At 50.2% G+C, this 18418-nt stretch overlaps 1 protein-coding gene across 1 annotated transcript; it reads left to right on the top strand.

Moving 5' to 3' along the window:
• Nucleotides 1-5027: 5027 nt before the first annotated feature.
• LOC104851886 (keratin, type II cytoskeletal 71) lies at nt 5028-13272 on the top strand. The gene is made up of 9 exons (XM_010609255.1): nt 5028-5474; nt 7740-7954; nt 8545-8605; nt 9073-9168; nt 9506-9670; nt 9854-9979; nt 11321-11541; nt 12202-12236; nt 13061-13272. Exons 1-9 carry the CDS (start codon nt 5028-5030, stop codon nt 13270-13272), a joined length of 1578 nt encoding a protein of 525 aa, XP_010607557.1.
• The last annotated feature ends 5146 nt before the right edge of the window (nt 13273-18418 follow it).

Here is an 18418-nt window from a genome sequence, read left to right as displayed (position 1 = left end):
GGCATTGGGCCATGGGCCTGCACTAGACACTGATGCACAGAGAGCCTGGGTTGTGTGGAGGTTAAGAGCACAGACTGCAGTCAAGCTGCTTGGGTCTGAAACCTGTTCAGCTGTCACTAACTGTGCAACCTTGAGTAAGTTGCTTAACTTCCTTGGGCCTCAGTATCTTCATCTGTAAAGTGAGGCTAATAATAGTACCAACCTCATGGGGCTGTTGTGAGGGAGATGTGAACTAACACCTGTGCAGGGCTTAGAACAGTCCCTGGCAGAGGCCATTCTGCCTAAGTGTTAGCTACTGTCATTGTCATGGTCATTATTATTATTTACAATGCCTTCTATCTACTGGGAGGACTAGATGGAACAACTATTGATGTCCCCACCTAACGATGTGGAAACAGAGACAGGAAAGTAGGAGAACTGCTCATGGTCACACAGCTCCTGAGTGCCCAAAGCAGGATCAGGACCTGTGTCCTCAGAGGCAGGGAAGAAGGTGACAGCTAGCAATGCTAAAAGGAAGTGCTCTCAGCCCCAGAGCTAAGTGGAGACAGGCTGTTCTATGAGACACTTCTCAGCCGATGCTGCAACAGGATGGGGCCTGAGCTGAATGCCTGGCAAGATGTCTCCTGTCCTTTATACCCCAGCTCTGCTAGGGTGAGCTCGCCTTTGGCCTTGTCAGCAGCAAACCTGCTGAGCAGCAGTCCTGCCTCCTATTGAGTGGCTCTGATTGTGGCCAAGTCCCCCCAGGGACTGTAGTCCTCCTAGCTGGCTTGGGCAGAGGCACTGCCTACCTGAAATGACAGGAGCAAGTGCTATTGTGAGGGAGTGGACTTGTGGGAGACTCATAGAGACGGCGCATGTCCTGGGCCCATCTGCTGAGGAGAACTGGCAGGACCTGGGCTGATGTCATTCAAATAGCCTAGCTCATTCTCTCTAATTTTGAAGACAATTATTTTGCTCACAGAACTGCCTGCCCCTCAGTGCCTCAAGCCTCTCACCATCTCTCAGTCCTACCCACGTAGCAGCTAGATTCTGCCTTCTCAGAAATATATCACTTAGGGTCTTCCTGGCTCCGTAGCCTTCAATGCCTTTCTGTCACTTGTCTTATCACATAGCACAGCCTGGGATCTAGGATCCTTCCACCCCAGATCACACTACTCACGATTGCTCCAGCCTAGCAGGTCTTTTCCTCACCAGTGATCTGCCTACTGCCACCTTGGGCTATTTTCTGTTTCTCACCCCAATCCATCCAAGACTCTTTTGCATACAAGATTGGAACCCACCTCCCCCTCTAGGAACCCCTTGCGGATTTAGGGTCCCAAGTCTTGCCTCTTCTCTATGCATCTCCTTTCTTCTTACCCAGCAATTACTCTCTTATACTAAATGCTCTTGCTCTTTTATTTCTAAGGCCTTCTCCTGGGACATCCATGAACCCTGAAAGGGGATAGCAAATGTATTGGTCAGAGCTATGGTCAAACTGGCCATTATCACAGATATAGAAAGATAAATAAAGAAAACTAGAAATTATTCACATAAACCTAGTAAAACATTTGGCTATAAACCCAAGAACCAGATGTGTAATTTATTTAACAAGCCATTTTCTCTTTCCTTAATGTCCAAACTAGATGTTCCTGGTATCTTAGAGATTTAACTCTAATTTGACAACCGTTCCCCCTAACCATTTCACAGATGAGCAAAACTATGGCCCAAAGACATCTTGTGCCTGGCCAAGCGTTGCTCAGAAGTCAATTCTCACTCAGAAAGCTGGACCGTATTAGCCTACATGTTGCCTCCTCTTACCAGGCCAAGAGCCTCCCGAAGCAGGGACTTTGTTTCTTGACCCCAAATCTCCCAAGATCTTAATTCAAGTAGGGGAAGGGCAGGGCCTCTGTGACCTTGGTCACCTGGGATCCTATCCACCCTTCTTATCCCCTCCAGAAAAATATAAGCACCTCAGGAGCCCCAACTGGGCCCACCCTTCCTGTTGGGTGTTCTAGAACTCTCCAGCTTCCTCCTGTGTCATCAGCCTCAGCAACAACACTGGGTGTTTCATTTTTAATGGCCAGTATCTGATTAACTAACTTATGATAGGATGTTAGTGACTTGTTAATAGCCTGATGAACTGCTTCTTCCTGGGACATTTGTATTTGGAGGGAAGCCAAGACTAGGGACACGGAGGGCACTGCCCCTATTAGTACTTGGTAGATAGATGGTCAATAAATATTCTATAAGTACTTCAGCACCAATGGTTGTGAGGTAATGTTTGTGAAGTGTTTTCTGTTTAGTTTTATACTTGGCAGATACCTGCTAGACAGTGGCTTGTTGTTATTTCTAATGGTAAATTCCTCAAGCACTAAGAATGGTCCGAGTAGAGAGCCTGGGCCTGTGGGTATGCTACCCTTTTCCCTGTTCTCAACATCTAATGCCACTGTGTGAGAATGTGCCCGAGCCAGACACCCCATGGGAGAGGAAGGAAGGAGAGAGGACTGGATAAGTTCTGCTTTACCCCCTACTTTTAGTCGTTGATGACAGTAGCTGGACATTGAATATGTACCAGATACTTAGGGAACACTTTATATAGATAAACAAGAATAACTGTTTGCATTAGAGTTCATTGTCTCATTCCTAACTGGGGGCACTGAGGCTCCCAGAGGTGAAGCAGAGTGGCAGAGTGGGAATCAGGTATCCGGAGCCTTGGCTCCCTCCTGCTACCGCTCCAGACACCCTCTCTGCCATCTGGCTGCTTCTCCAACCAGGAGACATTTGCTCCCTGGTCTTGCCTTGGGATGGCTGGTCAGAGTCTGGCCCTGGCCCTGCAGGGAGTCTACTGAGGGAGGTGGGCGCATGGATCATGAGTGTGATCATGGGCACATGGATCCTCACCCAGGCCCCAGGGGTACAGTACGTGACACATAGATATCAGTATGACACATAGAGGAGCCAGGGTTTGGAGAAGAGAGGACAGGGTTTCAGCAGGATTTCAGCTGAGCAGAGGGATTTGGGTGAAAAAAGATGGGGAGAGAAGGGTCCTGGCCCGGTGGGAACAGTTTGGCAAATGCTGGAGGTAGCTACAGATGAAGCCAGTGGGTGAGATGTCCTTGAGCAGGTGGGGAGCAGCGAGGAAGGGAGTTGTTGGATGGGGCAGGGGCAGCAACTGCAGTACATGACAGCTAAGTTGGGGCTCTGCAGTGCACGTCTGAGAAACAGCCGCAGAGCTGTTGGTGGAGGACTGCTGTGCCAGGAATGCATTCTGAGAGCACTGAAAAGTGTTCAGTGTTATACCACACACTCCTGTGTCCTCAGCACTTGCACAATGCTGGGCACAGTGTGCACTCAGTAGAGGTTGACAAGAGGGATAAAGGAAAGGAGGGAGGGAAGAGAGTATAACTGACCTCAGGTCTGGGTCTAACATCCATACAAAGGTTGATGTGTGATATGTGTTGTGGCCTTCAGAGGAAATCATGATAGCTGCTCACAGGGTAACTGTCTTTCCATACAACCAAGAACATGCCAAGGGCTGAGGGAGGTAGGCGGAGCCCAGAAGGCCTCTTTGAGGAAGATAGGATGTAGGCCATAGAGCAAGAGGGAGTGAGAGGAGAGGGTGGGTGAAAGATGAAGAGAAACAGGGAAGGAAGGCAGGGGAGGGACAATCTCCTACACAAAGGAAGAGAAAGCCCTACTAAGCCTATCTTTGGATTCTTCTCCCTCCTGTGCCCATCCAGCCAAGAGCTACAGCTCATCAGGGGGCTTCAGGTGGGCAAGGCCGTCTCCAGAGACAGAGCCATGAGCTGAACATGGCAATCATGGGAGTGGGTCCATCCCCAAGCCAGTGACCTAGGATGGAGAGGACAATGAGCAGACCCTCTAGGGCAGGTGCACAGGACTGTTTGGAGCAGAATGGCATGGTGCTTACTACTCACCTCTTTTGGGGTCTTTCTGTCCTGAACCTGCACCAAGGCCTGGTGTCATGGGTAGGCCCAGCCAGCCTCTGTTCTTGGCCTTTGTGTCCAGGGAAGGTGGTGCAGGAGTTACAGCTTGTGTTGACAGCAACTTCTTAATTAAAGGCTAAACCAGTGATTCCTGTCCTCAGGTAGCTTCAACTCTCATTTGCAGGAATATATTATAGGAACGACAAAAATACTGAAATGGATCACTCAGGAATCTGTTCTTTAAATCCAAGTTAACCTCTCTCTGTCTCCTCTGTACTCTGCTGGTTGAGCCCTGCTCCCCAACTCCATTCTCCTCTGTTTTCCTCATTCTCTCCAGGTTGTGAGGCATTTGTCCCACTCCACAGCTCCCAGGATGTCTTATGGTGGGTGTTAGAGGGAGATGAAGTGTGGACCTCTGGACCTCTAGAGAATATGCAGCAGCAAGTGATTTCCATGATCTCATGGCTGGTGCTGGCCTGGGCTGCTCATGTCCCATGCCAGGGACAGGGTCCCTCTGCCCCTAATCCCCCAGAAGAAAAAGCTGCTGCCTGGTATGGTTGAAGTCTCCAGGAGGCCCAGGGAGGATCACTACCTGAACAGTCTTCCTGTTTCTGGGGAAGAGGAGGACACATCTCTGGTTGGAGCCCTCTGATAGTGGCCTGCCCTGACCAAGAAAGTCAAGACCATTTCTGTTCTCTGAACTCTGGCAGGAAGCCAATGACCCAGAGAGGATTAATCAGGACCGAGGAGGTGATGTGCTATGACATCCCCCCAGAGAGCTGAGACCAGGGGCAAATTACCCTATAACAGCAGGTTAATTAGATAAGACCCAAATTATATGAGCAAGGCGTGCAAGCCCAGCAATTTGAAGGTTTCATGTTGTTTCAGAGGTGGGGAGGCCTGATCTCTAGCTCAGCACAGAGAAAATGACTTCTTGCTCCCAGGCAAGCCAAACCCACGAATTAAGCTCTTGACTGCCCATCCTCAAGCCCAGTGCCAAGCACATATAAAAGCACCTGTCAGTCCTCCCTGTAGCCAGCAGAGTCTTTGTGGGATTTTGCCTTCCTCCTTTTGCATCTAAGCTTCATCTCCACCAGCACCATGAGCCGCCAGTTCACCTGCAAGCCAGGAGCTGTCGCCAAGGGAGGCTTCAGCGGCTGTTCTGCAGTACTCTCTGGGGGCAGCTCATCCTCCTACCGGGCAGGGGGCAAAGGGTTGAGCGGGAGCTTTGGAAGTCGGAGCCTCTACAACCTAGGGGGTGCCCGGAGCATCTCCTTCAATGTGGCCAGTGGCAGTGGGAAGAATGGAGGTTTTGGATTTGGCCGCAGCCGGCCCAGTGGCTTTGCTGGCAGCATCTTTGGCAGTGTGGCTCTGGGGCCTGTGTGCTCGACCGTGTGTCCACCTGGAGGCATCCACCAGGTCACCGTCAATGAGAGCCTCCTGGCTCCCCTCAATGTGGAGCTGGACCCCGAGATCCAGAAAGTGCGTGCCCAGGAGCGGGAGCAGATCAAGGCGCTGAACAACAAGTTTGCCTCCTTCATTGACAAGGTGGGTCTTTTAGGACCAGAGGAACCTGTGAATAACTCCCTTTTCTCTTCTTGGAATACGAGTTTGTTAGAGCAGGAGGGGGGCTTGAGGTTATATTAAGAAGGAACTTACTGTGGACAAGGGAAGTACTTCCATCACGAGGGTGCCTTGTGTAAGAGTCTCTGCATCTTCTTCCCAGACAGATAACGAAGGTAGGCTTAATTCTTACTGGTAGAGGCATTTTTGGGTACCAGAAGGAAATCTCAAGGGAAGAGATCTGGTCTTTATTCTTGAAGGCCAGCTTGGTGTCATTGTTAATCACAGGGGCCTGGTAGACTGTGCGCAGTGAAGGCCAGTGAGAGAGAACATACCCCAGAATAGGCAGGGAAGCCTGACCTCTCATGCATATTGGCCTTGACTGGTGCCTGAGGAGCATTGCTGTGTCCCCATCCTGGGCCCTTTGGATTACCAGATGTCCCTGCCATGAGTCTTTCAGTTGATTAAGGACTCTCTTGGGAGGCAGAAGAGTACTGAGGGGCAGAGGCTTCCATAGTGCTCTGAAGTCTGAATTGCCTCAACACCAACCAGATATGTGGCTTTGTGAAAGTTACTTGTCTGAGTCTTTATCTTCTCATCTCAAAATGGAGATAGTAATCTACCGCCTAGGAGTGTAATAGGTTTAGAAAAGAAAATGCATGTGACAATCTTGGCACAATTCCTGACAAGTACTAAGTACTCCAAAAATGGTGGGTTTGTTGCTATCTTTTATCTCTAGAAGCTATGGGAGGGGTGCTGAAAAGGAGAGGAATCATAAGTCTAGAAGAGAGCACAGATCTTCTAGTCCAGACAGTCTCCTGATTTGGCATAGATAAGAAATGATTACCCCTGTTTTGTGAGTCAGCAAAGACAGGGGGCTGAGGCCATTAGGAGGATGGGAAAAGAGGGGCTAGATCCTCAGTCTCCTGCCTCTAGATACAGCAGAGGAGATTAGAGGCCTCTGTTGGCTTGGTGACACTCAAACAACAAGGACAAGTCAGCCCAGGATAAAGTCTGGGCCATGGGGCCTCAGAGATAAGCCTGCCCTTGCAGCTCTAGCCTTCCTGCATAGAGGATGGCTTCCAGCCTTCTGCTCAGCCTCAGAGGCCAGGGCTGGCTCTGCAGTTTCTTAGACCTCCATCTGTATCACATGTCAAGATGTCCTGAGGATTGTGGCTCAGGGGGAGGGGAGGGGAGGGGAGTGGATTGACTCTTGCCTGCAATGGTCAGATCCTACCTACAAACGGGATGTCTGGAGACATGGAAAAAAGATGGACATAAAGACAGGCTTGTTCACAGAGGTAGTCTGCCCAGAGGGAGGGGGAAGGAGATGCAAACCCTGGACTGTGCGATTTTCATCTCAGGAGAAGTACAATCCCTTAACCTCAGACAGCTAGAGAAGATGGCGAATCTGTCAGCAATTTAAATGCGTCTAGTGATGCAGATGCGTACTGTGGTTTCCTGGATGTAGGTTTACTTTGTGCTTAATGCTCAGATCACGTGCATCTACGAAGGATTCAGGATCAGCTAAATCAAGCCAAGTGCTGGATGACCCACTGGTGAATAATCTTGTCTCAACACTGAATCTCACAGTGTTCCCATGCTCTGTGTTCTCTGACTTTGGAGAACAAAACTTTATTTAAAAAGTAGCTGTACTCACATAGATTTTTAAAAGTCACATTTTAAACCTTGTGAACCCTCAAATCAGACAAGAGACGTATGTGCAGATCAGCCCCCTGCGGTGAGTTTCCTGCCTCACCATCTTCCACATGCCATGCATGCTCTGGGGAAGGTGGACTGAGGGGGAAGGAAGAGACTTTGGGCAAAGATGGGCTTGGAGCCTGAGACAGGAATTGAAAATATTCAAAAGCCCTAGACCCAAGCCTCACTGCATTTGACACATCATGAAATGGTCACTCTTTCTGGTAAGATGGGCCTGGTCTGGCTCTGCCTTGGTGTTTCCAGGCAGGCTCATGCCCTGCACTGATTTGGACATGGTGGCTCTGGCAATTGGATGCAGGCACAAGTGTCTGGTCCAGTTCTGGGCTGCACCACTTATTAAAACTTGGAAAGAGGTAACACTTCTCCATGCTTCAGTTTTCTCTCTATCAAACAGGGTTATGTTCCCCCGCCCCATGCAGCTGTATCGAGGGGTAAGGGAGATCAGGAAGGCACAGCAGTTACACAATGCCTTTGAGCCACAAGTGCAACCGTCCAGGGGCTCAACTGTAGCTGGGACTTGGGTTCCAGGTGCGGTTCCTGGAGCAGCAGAACCAGGTGCTGGAGACCAAGTGGGAGCTGCTGCAGCAGCTGGACCTGAACAACTGCAAGAACAACCTGGAGCCCATTCTTGAAGGCTACATCAGCAACATGCGGAAGCAGCTGGAGACACTGTCAGGGGACAGAGTGAGGCTGGACTCAGAGCTGAGGAATGTGCGTGATGTGGTGGAGGACTACAAGAAGAGGTGAGTGAGGAGGGACCTCTGTGATTGGACACCTGCCTCAGTTCCTCTAAGGGACCCTGGCAGTCACCTCAGTTCAAAATTCCTGGAGTTGAGAGGTGGTGTTTTCAGTCATGCCAAGTAGAATCACCCTAACAAGTCTAGAGCATGCTCCCTGCTGCCAACCTACTGGCTTGGCATTCAGGACACATGTTGAGTTACCCAGGAGTGGTCAGAGTTTTCATGTGTGAAGAAGAGGTTCAGTATGCCCACCTCCCAGACTAGTCTGGAAGTGACTAAGGATAGGTACGGGGAACACTCTGTCACATGTGATGCTTTCTTCAAGTTGGGAGAGGAGAACAGCTTGGTTTCTTGCTTCCTCCGAGATTCCCAGGGAGGATTTTCTCCACATGCTTCTCTGTTTTCCAAGGTGGATCTCCACAGTCCCCTTCTCCTGAACTTGGTCCATCTCCCCAGCCCAGGAAGCCTTCCTTGTCTGGCTGGCCCCAGACAAGGTGCTCATAGCCCCCACTCTTTGTGCCTCTCAGTGGCATCCTGGGGAACACAGGCTCTTGGTGAAAGAAATGAGCCAATGAATTCTGGCCTTCTCACAGGTATGAAGAGGAGATCAACAGGCGGACAGCTGCAGAAAACGAGTTTGTGCTGCTCAAGAAGGTGAGGGGAGGGCAGCCCTGAGAACAGGGATTGACTGGTACCAGGGTGCTGAACTTGCCTGTGTGCTCTGCCTCCAGTCCCAAATTGAGCAGATGTAGAAATAGTGAGGGAAGGCAGAATAGTGATGAAAGGCTTTCCAAGAGAAGAAATGAAAGGGACCTAATATGAAGGGCTCCCCTGCAACCAGGGGACCTGGCTTAGATATCACAGGGTATCTCTGATAGTGGCTTTGCTAAGGCTGCCTTCCTGAGAGGGGCATCCCATTGCTACGGACAGAGCAGATTATTCTCAGGATGGGCTGGGGGAAAGGGCTGGACATTTAGCTCCTCCACCCTCTTCATGAGCTACACAAAGGAAGGAGGGTGTCTCCCTCCCTGAGCAAGGTGCCCAGGGAACTTGGGACTGGGGCAGATGTTACATTCCTGGCTGCACCAGTAGTGACTGGGGTTGGCTGGGGCATCTTTCAGGATGTGGATGCTGCTTATGCCAATAAAGTGGAACTGCAGGCCAAGGTGGACTCCATGGACCAGGACATCAAGTTTTACAAGTGTCTCTTTGAAGCTGTAAGACTGAATCTTCAATCCATTCTGTGGGAAGCCAGTCAGTACTCTTCTCTGAGGGCTGGGAGAGACACAGAGAGCCTCCCAGTCAGTTATCCATCTCCTGCTCAGCCCTGTGAGGCTCCTCAGTCTCCTCCCTCTGGGTGAGAAGGGAGGGGGCAGGCCTCACTCCATGGCAATGAGAATCTATCTGAAGCATAGCAGGAAACTTGCCCAGGGAGGTGACAGTTACGGGTTTCGGGTTCAGACTGACATCACTAGAATTTGTTTGCCTTGCTTGGGTGATGTCATCAGCCTTTGACTTGGTCGAGCTGAAAGATTGCTTCCATTTCTCTTGTAGGAGTTGGCTCAGATCCAGTCCCACATCAGCGACATGTCTGTCATCCTGTCCATGGACAACAACCGGAACCTGGACCTGGACAGCATCATTGATGAGGTCCGCAATCAGTACGAGGACATCGCCCTGAGGAGCAAGGCTGAGGCTGAGGCCCTGTACCAGACCAAGGTGAGCTGCGCTGAGGCTGAGCTGGGAGTGACACCAACTGGCACATGGGCTAGATTTGATGGTCCCAGAATAGAGGCAGTGTCCAGTTAGGTGACCTCATGACATCAGCAACCTGGAGGTTTCATGTACTCTCGTGACAAATTCTCCATGCTCATCCACGGCTCTGTGTTTTGGGGTCCCCAGTTCCAGGAGCTGCAGCTGGCAGCTGGCCGGCATGGAGATGACCTGAAAAACACCAAGAATGAGATCACAGAGCTCAACCGGCTCATCCAGAGACTCCGCTCAGAGATTGAGAATGCCAAGAAGCAGGTAAGGGACCTTGGCCAAGGCCAAGGACAAGTGAGTGGAGTGGAAGGCAGATGAGCTGAATGAGAATCAACCTGATCTGTGACAAGAGGAGGAGGCCAAGGAGATCACTTCTTCCAACCCTAAGAGCGGGCTGTCTTTGGGACATTTCCCCTACTCATTGCAAGCATCTTGGGTTAGAAGCTCCCTCCTTCAGGGAGGGCTGGGACCTTTTCCACAATTGTGTGTTTGTCAGGTGTCTGGGCTTCCCTGCAGTTGTCACACTTTCTGAAATTTCCCAGCACCACCTCTCTCCTATCCCCATTAGACTGAAGGGGGAAGGGATCTGGCTGCTTTGTGCCTTCCTGGTGTCTAGAACAGTGCCTGCCCAGAGCTGCAGCTTGATAAACATTTGTTGATGAAATGATTGAGGAGAAATGGGCTCAGGGAGAACACATTAAAGCACCTAACTAAGGGCTTACTAGTGTCTACTCCCAGGATTATAGAAGGCAGCCTCGGTATTAGCAGGCGGATATACAAGAGTCACATATATAATAAAATAGCAGTAGTGCCTATCATTTTATCACATTTAATCCTCACTAAAACCCTGAGAGGCAACACTTACCATTCTCATTGTTACCAGTGAGGAAACTGGAACTCAGTGGGTAAGTGAATTGCAGAGCTGGGGAATGGCAGAGCTGTGCTCTGAACCAAGGTATCTCGCCTGGAGACTGGTCCTTCTGTTCTATGTTCTCTGTAGTCTCCCATGGGCTCTAACACTCAGCAACCCTGTGACTCTGAATAAGTCACCTGTCTTCACTCCTCAGGAGGTCTAAATGAGCTGAAGTATGTAAATGGCACGGGCAGTGCTGAGCTAGTGTTGGGTATTCAGTGAGCACTTGGCAAATAGTTGCTTGTGGGGAGTCTCCTTCCCAATGCCCCTGGTCCTTGGGACCGTGCATCTGGGCAACTGATGTCATTGCTCCTACCATGCTCTGTTCCAATGATGTCTCCTTCAGACCATCACATGAAAGAGCAGAAAGCCAATCTTCTTGCTCATTTCACATCCTGGGTGTAATGTGGCTCAGTGAATGTCTCTGCATTGAACTGAAGTGCAGTTGGACTCTGTTGGCTCTGCTCTCAGGAGGGCAGGATGCACAATTTCTCATCACTGCAAATGTCTGCACACCACAAGAGGCATGGAGCTAGAGCTCAGGAAGAACTTGCCAACCCCTTCAACTAGAGAAGAAGTGTTGTGTGCATAGGGTGGAGGGGGGCATCTCTGTCCTGGGATCTTAAGGGTTTGGATACAGATGAAGCCAGTGACTCCTTTCAGTTTTCTAACTACTCTAATTCTTTATTTAGGCTTCTAACTTGGAAACAGCCATCGCTGATGCAGAGCAGCGAGGAGACAGTGCCCTCAAGGATGCCCGGGCCAAACTGGATGAGCTGGAGAGTGCCCTGCACCAGGCCAAGGATGAGCTGGCCCGGATGATGCGCGAATACCAGGAGCTCATGAGCCTGAAGCTGGCTCTAGACATGGAGATCGCCACCTACCGCAAGCTGCTGGAGAGCGAGGAGTGCAGGTGGGCTGGGTGTGCTCAAGCAGGAGGCCCCCACAGGTGTGGGAAGAACTAAATGAGAAAACCTAACATATTCTTATCCAGAAAAACAAGAGTTGATGGGGAGTGATGAATGGTGATGACAGAGAGAACACTAATAATTAATGATTCTAGCCATTAGTAGGTATGAGTAGCCACTCACACTAAGAGCGCTTATATCAACCCAGGCTCTGAGATGCTATGTGATATGCCCTGTGGATTAGGTCATTCAGTCCTCCCACTGCCCCCTGTCCCTGAAAAACCTCATTCCTCTATTAGGCTGCTTTCATCTTCCTTATCTGTCTCGGCACCCTGGGAGTTTGTCAGAGGTGTGTTGGGCAGCCACTCTGGCTTCCTTGATGTGCTGAGAGGATAAGAAGGCTAGGTATCTGGGCCTGGGCTACTGCTCCAACAGGTGTACCACTTGCAAGCTATGATTTTACTGAGGTTGTTTCCTAGTTACCCCTAAGGATTCAGGGTTAGCCCCCCAAATTTTCTCAGACTCTGATTATACCAAAGAAGCCCTGGAGTTTCCACAGGTGTCCATTGGAATCAGAAGCCCACTTCAGGCTAGTGGGGTAATAGCTTTGAAAAGATGGTGGGTTGGATAGCTGCTCTCTCTTACTTTACTCCTCTCTTTAACAGGATGTCAGGAGAATATCCTTCCCCTGTCAGCATCTGTAAGTACTTGTGTGCTTTGATCTAAATTATAGAATCTGTGGGCCGGGGATTTAGCTCAGTAGCACTGCACCTTCCTCACAAGCACAAGGTCCTGCGTTCGATCCCCAGTAGCAAAAAAAAAAAATTGTAGAATCTGCAGTTGGGATAGGATCGTATTTATACCCCAAGAGTATAGATGAAAATCTAAGAACTAGAAAAGGAAAAGCTGTGCCTGAGACCATGAAGTCAAAGGGCAGATCCACGACCAGAAAATAGGCCTCCTGCCCTGGGTTCTTTTGTCCTTATCATCCTCTGTTCCCAGAGGGATGGCTATTGCCTTTGTGATTGGGGAAACAAAGGACATGTTTTAAGAAAATGGGCCTGTGTGAGGCTTGAGAATCTGAATTTGTAAGCTTGCAATCAGATCTGGGCTTGGAAATTACAGAATGGGGAACCTCAGAGAGCATTTTTGGATTTCTCTGCAGGGCTAAAGAGTTAATCAGAGCACTGGACAGCTATGGATTATGAGGAAGCTATAGGGGATAGAGGTTGGAGTCTGGGAATTCCGCAGAGAGGCTAACAGAGGCAGTACGTGGGTGTCCAGAAAGGCAATGGGTATCTGGATGAAGATGAAGGGGCCCCTGAGCATTAATGGGCATGGCTCAACCAGATTGGGTACAAGCTGAAGAAGCCAAGGACAGGGCACGGGGGAAGGTGTCTTCGGGCTATTCTCCCCAAGGGGAGGGAGTGGCTGTGATCTGGGCCCCCAAAGAGCCCTGTTCATCCTGGGAAAAGGAGACCACTTCCAGCCTGAGTGATACTGACCCCAGCTTTCTCCCCACAGCCATCATCAGCAGCACCAGTGGCAGCAGTGGCTATGGCTTACGTCCCAGCACCGTCAGTGGTGGCTACGTAGCTAATAGCACCAGCTGCATCTCTGGCGTGTGCAGTGTCCGTGGTGGAGAGGGCAGGAACCGGGGCAGTGCCAGTGATTACAAGGATACCCTGGGGAAAAGCTCTAGCCTGAGCACCTCCTCCAAGAAAGGCAGTCGGTAGAGAGGGCTGTCCATGCCCTCCCTTATCTCAGGACCCCAGTTCTGCACCCCACCCCCACTGCCAACCCCACTTCCACCCTGCTGGTCCTACCCCTGGGCCCCTGGCTTTGGCTGCCAACTCAATTCTCTCATCTGTGTCTTCTGAGCCTGGACAGATCTGGACCACCATGCCTGATTTAAGTCCTTCCAGCACACACCTGGGGGCTGCCTCCTTGACTTTGATTCCCCAGCCATACAGGCAGCACAGCCCCAGCTCCAACCTGTCCTCCTCTGCCATCCACCACCTGAGGCCTCATTATGCTGCTGGGCTCCCACGGCCTCAGATCAATGCCGCTCACATGCTGGGCCTTCATCTTAGCGCCTGTCTCTGCTAGGGGCTGGCTCTGTGTTTAGGAGAACTGAAGAACCGCCAGGAAAGAATGACCCAGGCTCACCTCATCCTGGCACAGCCTCGTGGCTTATTCTGAGTGGGAACCAAACACAACTCTGGGTTCTCTCTTCACTCTTTTGCATGCAGAAACAGAGAAGAGGGACAGCTCCTGTATTCTTTAAGGCCCTTCCTGTTGCATCCTTAATAAATAGCACAGTCTCATGGCTTAGTCTCTGTGTATTCAAAGTTTGCATATGTACCACAGTTCATATCCACACCACACACACACACATGCACACACATAGCACAAGTACAGACACACACAAGTGTATCACTGGGTTCTGCCCATGTGGCTTGTATTTCCAGTTCAGTTTTCTCTGTAGATCAAAAGAACAAACTGAGCACATGTGGCAGGGGTCAGGGGGAGAAGAGAGTCCTATTGGAACGGCAGGCAATGGAGTGGGGAACATAGGAGGGGGAAAACAGAGAGACAAGGGGATGTGTGCAGCCTGGTTTATGGCTTTTGGTGGAGATATGAACTGTGGACAGAAATGGCCATGTTCCTGACATGGACCCTGCCCTCTTCATAGGACGAGATCTTTCTTGGTAGGTATCTGTCCTACCTTTCTTCTCTGCCTGGCCTCCGGGGGGTGGGATCAGCAAAAGTGGGTGGAGCCAGTGGGAGTCCCACACCCTGGGTCCCTGAGCTAAACAATAAAGTGGGTAGCAAATTCTTGGATGCCAAAACTGGAGAGTAGAGGATGTCGGGGCCCTCTCTGGAGTCAGGGCAGGCTGACTTTCAGAGACTGTGCAGTTTGCACCGCCCCAGACATGCTCCTGCTGACCCGAGAGACCACCATCATGATAGCTCAGTCCTGCCATGTGGGGAGCAGTATAAAGGGTGGGGGCAGAAGGATTCTCCAGGCTGCACTGTCTCTGGCTACAGAGGGGATGGAGTGGGAAGAGGGGCAGGTTAAGTCTCTACAGCCAGCAGACACCAGTTCCTTTGCCAGGTAGCCATGCTCTGGGTACTGTTTGGGGTAGGGCAGAGGGTGCCCCCTGGGGCTGAGGGCAAGAAAGACAGTGGAACGGCAGATGGAAGTGGAGGTCTGGAGGCAGGGCTCGGTGGGCTATGACTTAGGGCACCTCTACCACCCAGGAGGCAGCCAGAGCTTCCTAGAAGTCCATGCCACCCATCTAGCAGGTGGAGGTGGAGGACGGTGGCAGATCAAGACTCAGTGACAGGTTTGTTCCTTGGTTGGCAAGGCGAGTTTGTGTGCACGGGCATATGTGTGTGCATGTGTTCCCAGCTCTGGGCAAAGACTTTGCCACTTCCTCGCTGAAGGCCAACACACGCCTGCTGCCTTTGCCACCCTGCTCCCCTCCCAGCAGCAAGGAATGAAGTGGGGTGGCAGGAAGAATGCTCATATCAAGAAACTTAAAGAAATTGCTTTATTCCCAAATTTAGGGATGGAAGTGCTTTGGATGCTGCTAGTTTATCAGATGAGGTCAGGCACAGTCAGGGTGAAACTGCCATAGACTAAATGCTGGTTTATCCCTCAGATTTGGGGAGGGAATGAAGAATTCTTGTACCATTCCCTTATGCTTCAGGGCTCACAGGGATTTTCTGAGTGGGCAGGGTTAATCTGGGTCCTGAGTCCATTTCCTAAAGCTGTGGAGACTGAGTAGAGCCTCCCACAGGAAATAGTCAGAAGCCCTATGTGGAGTCCAAGGCTGGGGCCACACAAGAGGATTTCACAGGCCTTGGGGAGTTTGAAGAATAAGCCAGGGCTCTGGGGCAAGGGAACAGTGAAATGGTCTAAAAAGTTACTCAGGAACTTTAAAAAAAGTACTGAGGTTTGAGTTCCAAACTACAGAAATTAGGGTGCTAGGAATAAGTCCTAAGAATTCACTGGTATCTTTTGAAAACAACAAGGGATTCTGATGAGAATCACTGGCCTGGACTGTGATCTTAAAGGTATATCAGGATCCTGGGGGAAAGAACAGAATGGTCAGTTCATAATACCCAGCGTGGTCACAGGCAGAGGAAGTGGTGGTGTTAAATGGTCCTTTTGATGGGCACCTATGTGTCATTTAACAGTCCACAAAGCATTCTCATGCATTGTCTGAGCAAAGAAGAGGGAGTGAGTGACTGTCCATTTTATAGATGAAAAAATTGAGGATCAGAATCCCTGCTTGTATAAAAACACAAGGCCAGAAAAAACCCCAAAGTTTCCAAGTCTGTTGCCCACTTTCAGGGGGTGGAAAAGAGAGCAGGTGCAGGGCTGGGCTCTGGCTTACAAGTCTGGGCAGGAGGTTGTCCTTGGAAAAGCTGCCACTTTCTACTCCCACCTGGCAGCTCCCAGGAGATCAACTACAGGGCAAATGTGGAAGAGGATTCAGCGCTGTCCTGATATCTTGATGGGCAGTGGCCTCTGTTTATTTCTCCATCAAAGCACCTGTGACACAGAGACAGGCAGAGCTTTTGTTTAAAAGCACCTTGGTTATTCGGAGCAGAACCAGGTGTGGATCCCAGACTTCATACTCTCTCCACCACACTGAGGTGCAACATGTCCCCAGGTTGGGCGGAAGGAGTTGGGACCTGCATAGCTTTGGGAGTAGGGGATGCAGATAACCCATAGGGAGATAAGAACCATACAGCACGCGAGGGCCTTCAGCTGGGTAAAGGCGGGGAATGCAGTGGGGCTGGGGCCCTCTGGGGAGTCTGGTACAACAGCCCCAGAGAGGAGGCAGGGAGGGCTGTGTGGGAAGCCTGATGGATCGTCACATGTGTGAATCAGCTCTGTATTATACTTTTCTTGTTCAAGAAAAATCTGTCTCACTCAAGCCTCTGGCTCCCTGAATTCCAGGAGGAGCAGAGGAAGGAATAAGGTTTCCAGAGACACCTGAGGCAGGGGCAAGGGGTTTAGGTTCAACCTGTGGCAGGCACAAAGTTCATAGTCCTGCTTTCCCTTTTGGGTGTAGAGGGCCCTTGGCAGGTAGGTAGAGCTGGGGCTAAGATCGAGAGCTGTGCAGGGAACCAGTTTTCCAGTGGTCCCATCACAGACAGCCCTAGGACTTGGACTTTGAGTTGAGCTAGTTCTGGTTTCTGTCTCTCTTCAAAACGTAAGGCTATTGGTGCCTTTTAAGTAATGCATGTCCCCGTTTTCTTCTGCTGCTCAGTTCCTTTCATCTCTCCAGCCCCACGACTGTGATCAGGGGCTAGACTATCTCATGTCACAACAATCAGATGCCATAACTAAGCTTCAGAAAGGGTACTTGATGTGGCCTAGCCAAGCCTCTGAATCTTTAGTCTCTGTCATAGTTCCTGCCAGTTCACCAAATCCAGCTAGGACGGGACCAACTGATCAAAAGTCTTCTGTGTGCATACCACGTATAAGGTGCTCGCCTAGGGAAAGAAGTTACTCATGACACTGTGTGGTCAGCCTCCTGGGACAGAGCTTGCCCTCATCCTACAGGAGGGACTATGTCAATGTCCTGGGCCTCAGACACATTTGTGTTTCTGCCCAGAGCAACACCAACTCCTGGACCCAGGTGCATCATTGCAAGATGCATGCCCAGTAGGAGAACATGTCCAGAGAGGGGAGGCTTAGGTCCAGCCCCTATAATCCCAAGGTGGCTCTCTCACACTATTTTACTGGAAGCCCTTGACTCTGATAGCTCCAGAACAAATAGGTGCAGCACCTAAATTCAAACCTAAAGACATCAGGCAAAAAGATTAATGAAAGTTGGGCAGGAAATGTACATAAATGGGGTCTCCCGTGACCTTTTGAATGATTTCTATGGGATTTGGGGCTAGGGTCAATGCCAAGGGTACTGGCTATAGGAATCAAGTCCCTGAAGCCCTGAGAGGGTGGAAGTAAGAGATGGGAAGTGGAAAAGATGGACATAGGGTAAAGCAGGGGAGGCTTGCATTGAGGGATCCATGTAGATAAAACACAAAATGTTTGTTTGTTTTTTGGTACCAGGGATCGAACTCAGGTCCTTGTGCTTGCAAGTCAGGTGGCGGAAACACTGAGTTAAATCCCTGGCATAAAACTCAAAATGGAGTGGGCATCTTTGGAGATAAGGTGGACCCAGTATTAGGGTGTTCAAGATTGGACTCAATATTTGACAGGTGTTTAGGGGACTCAAGACATGGATGGAAGTTTTGACTAGACTCATGCTTCCTAAACTTGAATTTATATGAGTCTTCTGCGCTCTTGTGAGTTTGCACTTGCTAACTCAGTAGGTCTGAGAAGGGCCTGAGTCTAAGACATCAGATGATGCTGATGTTGCTTGTCAGACCTCACTTCGAATAGTGGAGGACTTGATGATATCCAAGATCCCTTCCAATCTGAGAACCATGAGTGCTACAATACCTGCATTACTTCTGCTCTGCTTGGTTATTAAGCCTAGCAGAAAGTTTTGCTAAGGGAGTCAAACTCCTCAGAGAGAATGAAGGTAATTTCTGTCTGAAGCAGGGTTTTCAGATTTAAGGTCCTGTCTTTCCCTAAGCTTTATTGTTGGAAACAAAGTATGTGGTGGGACAGCCCCATTTGGGCAGTTGAGTATTTTCCTGGGAGTAGGAATTCTTTTCAGGGAGAGAGGAGAAGGCAGAAGAAGCAGCAGGAGCAAAGGCAAGGTGGCTTCGGGTTGCACTTGCTGATGACTTGGAATGATGGCAAGTGACCTTCAGTAGAAGAAAGACTGGGAAGGGAGATGGGGTGGCTATAGTTGCCTGTTGCACCTGTGAAGTTGATTCTACAAAATATGG

The sequence above is a fragment of the Fukomys damarensis genome, unplaced genomic scaffold, assembly GCF_012274545.1.
Source record: "Fukomys damarensis isolate Sample0158 unplaced genomic scaffold, DMR_v1.0_HiC HiC_scaffold_15, whole genome shotgun sequence".
Classification (NCBI taxonomy): domain Eukaryota; kingdom Metazoa; phylum Chordata; class Mammalia; order Rodentia; family Bathyergidae; genus Fukomys; species Fukomys damarensis.
Note: the sequence above shows the minus strand (reverse complement) of the source record. Positions and strands in the feature narration are given on the sequence as shown.

Excerpts from the sequence above, each read along its gene's own strand:
- LOC104851886 (XM_010609255.1), top strand. The coding sequence starts at position 5,028 with ATGAGCCGCCAGTTCACCTGCAAGCCAGGAGCTGTCGCCAAGGGAGGC. Across the intron at positions 5,475-7,739 it reads TTGCCTCCTTCATTGACAAG|GTGCGGTTCCTGGAGCAGCA; the intron begins GTGGGTCTTTTA and ends CTTGGGTTCCAG. Across the intron at positions 12,237-13,060 it reads TCCTTCCCCTGTCAGCATCT|CCATCATCAGCAGCACCAGT; the intron begins GTAAGTACTTGT and ends TTCTCCCCACAG.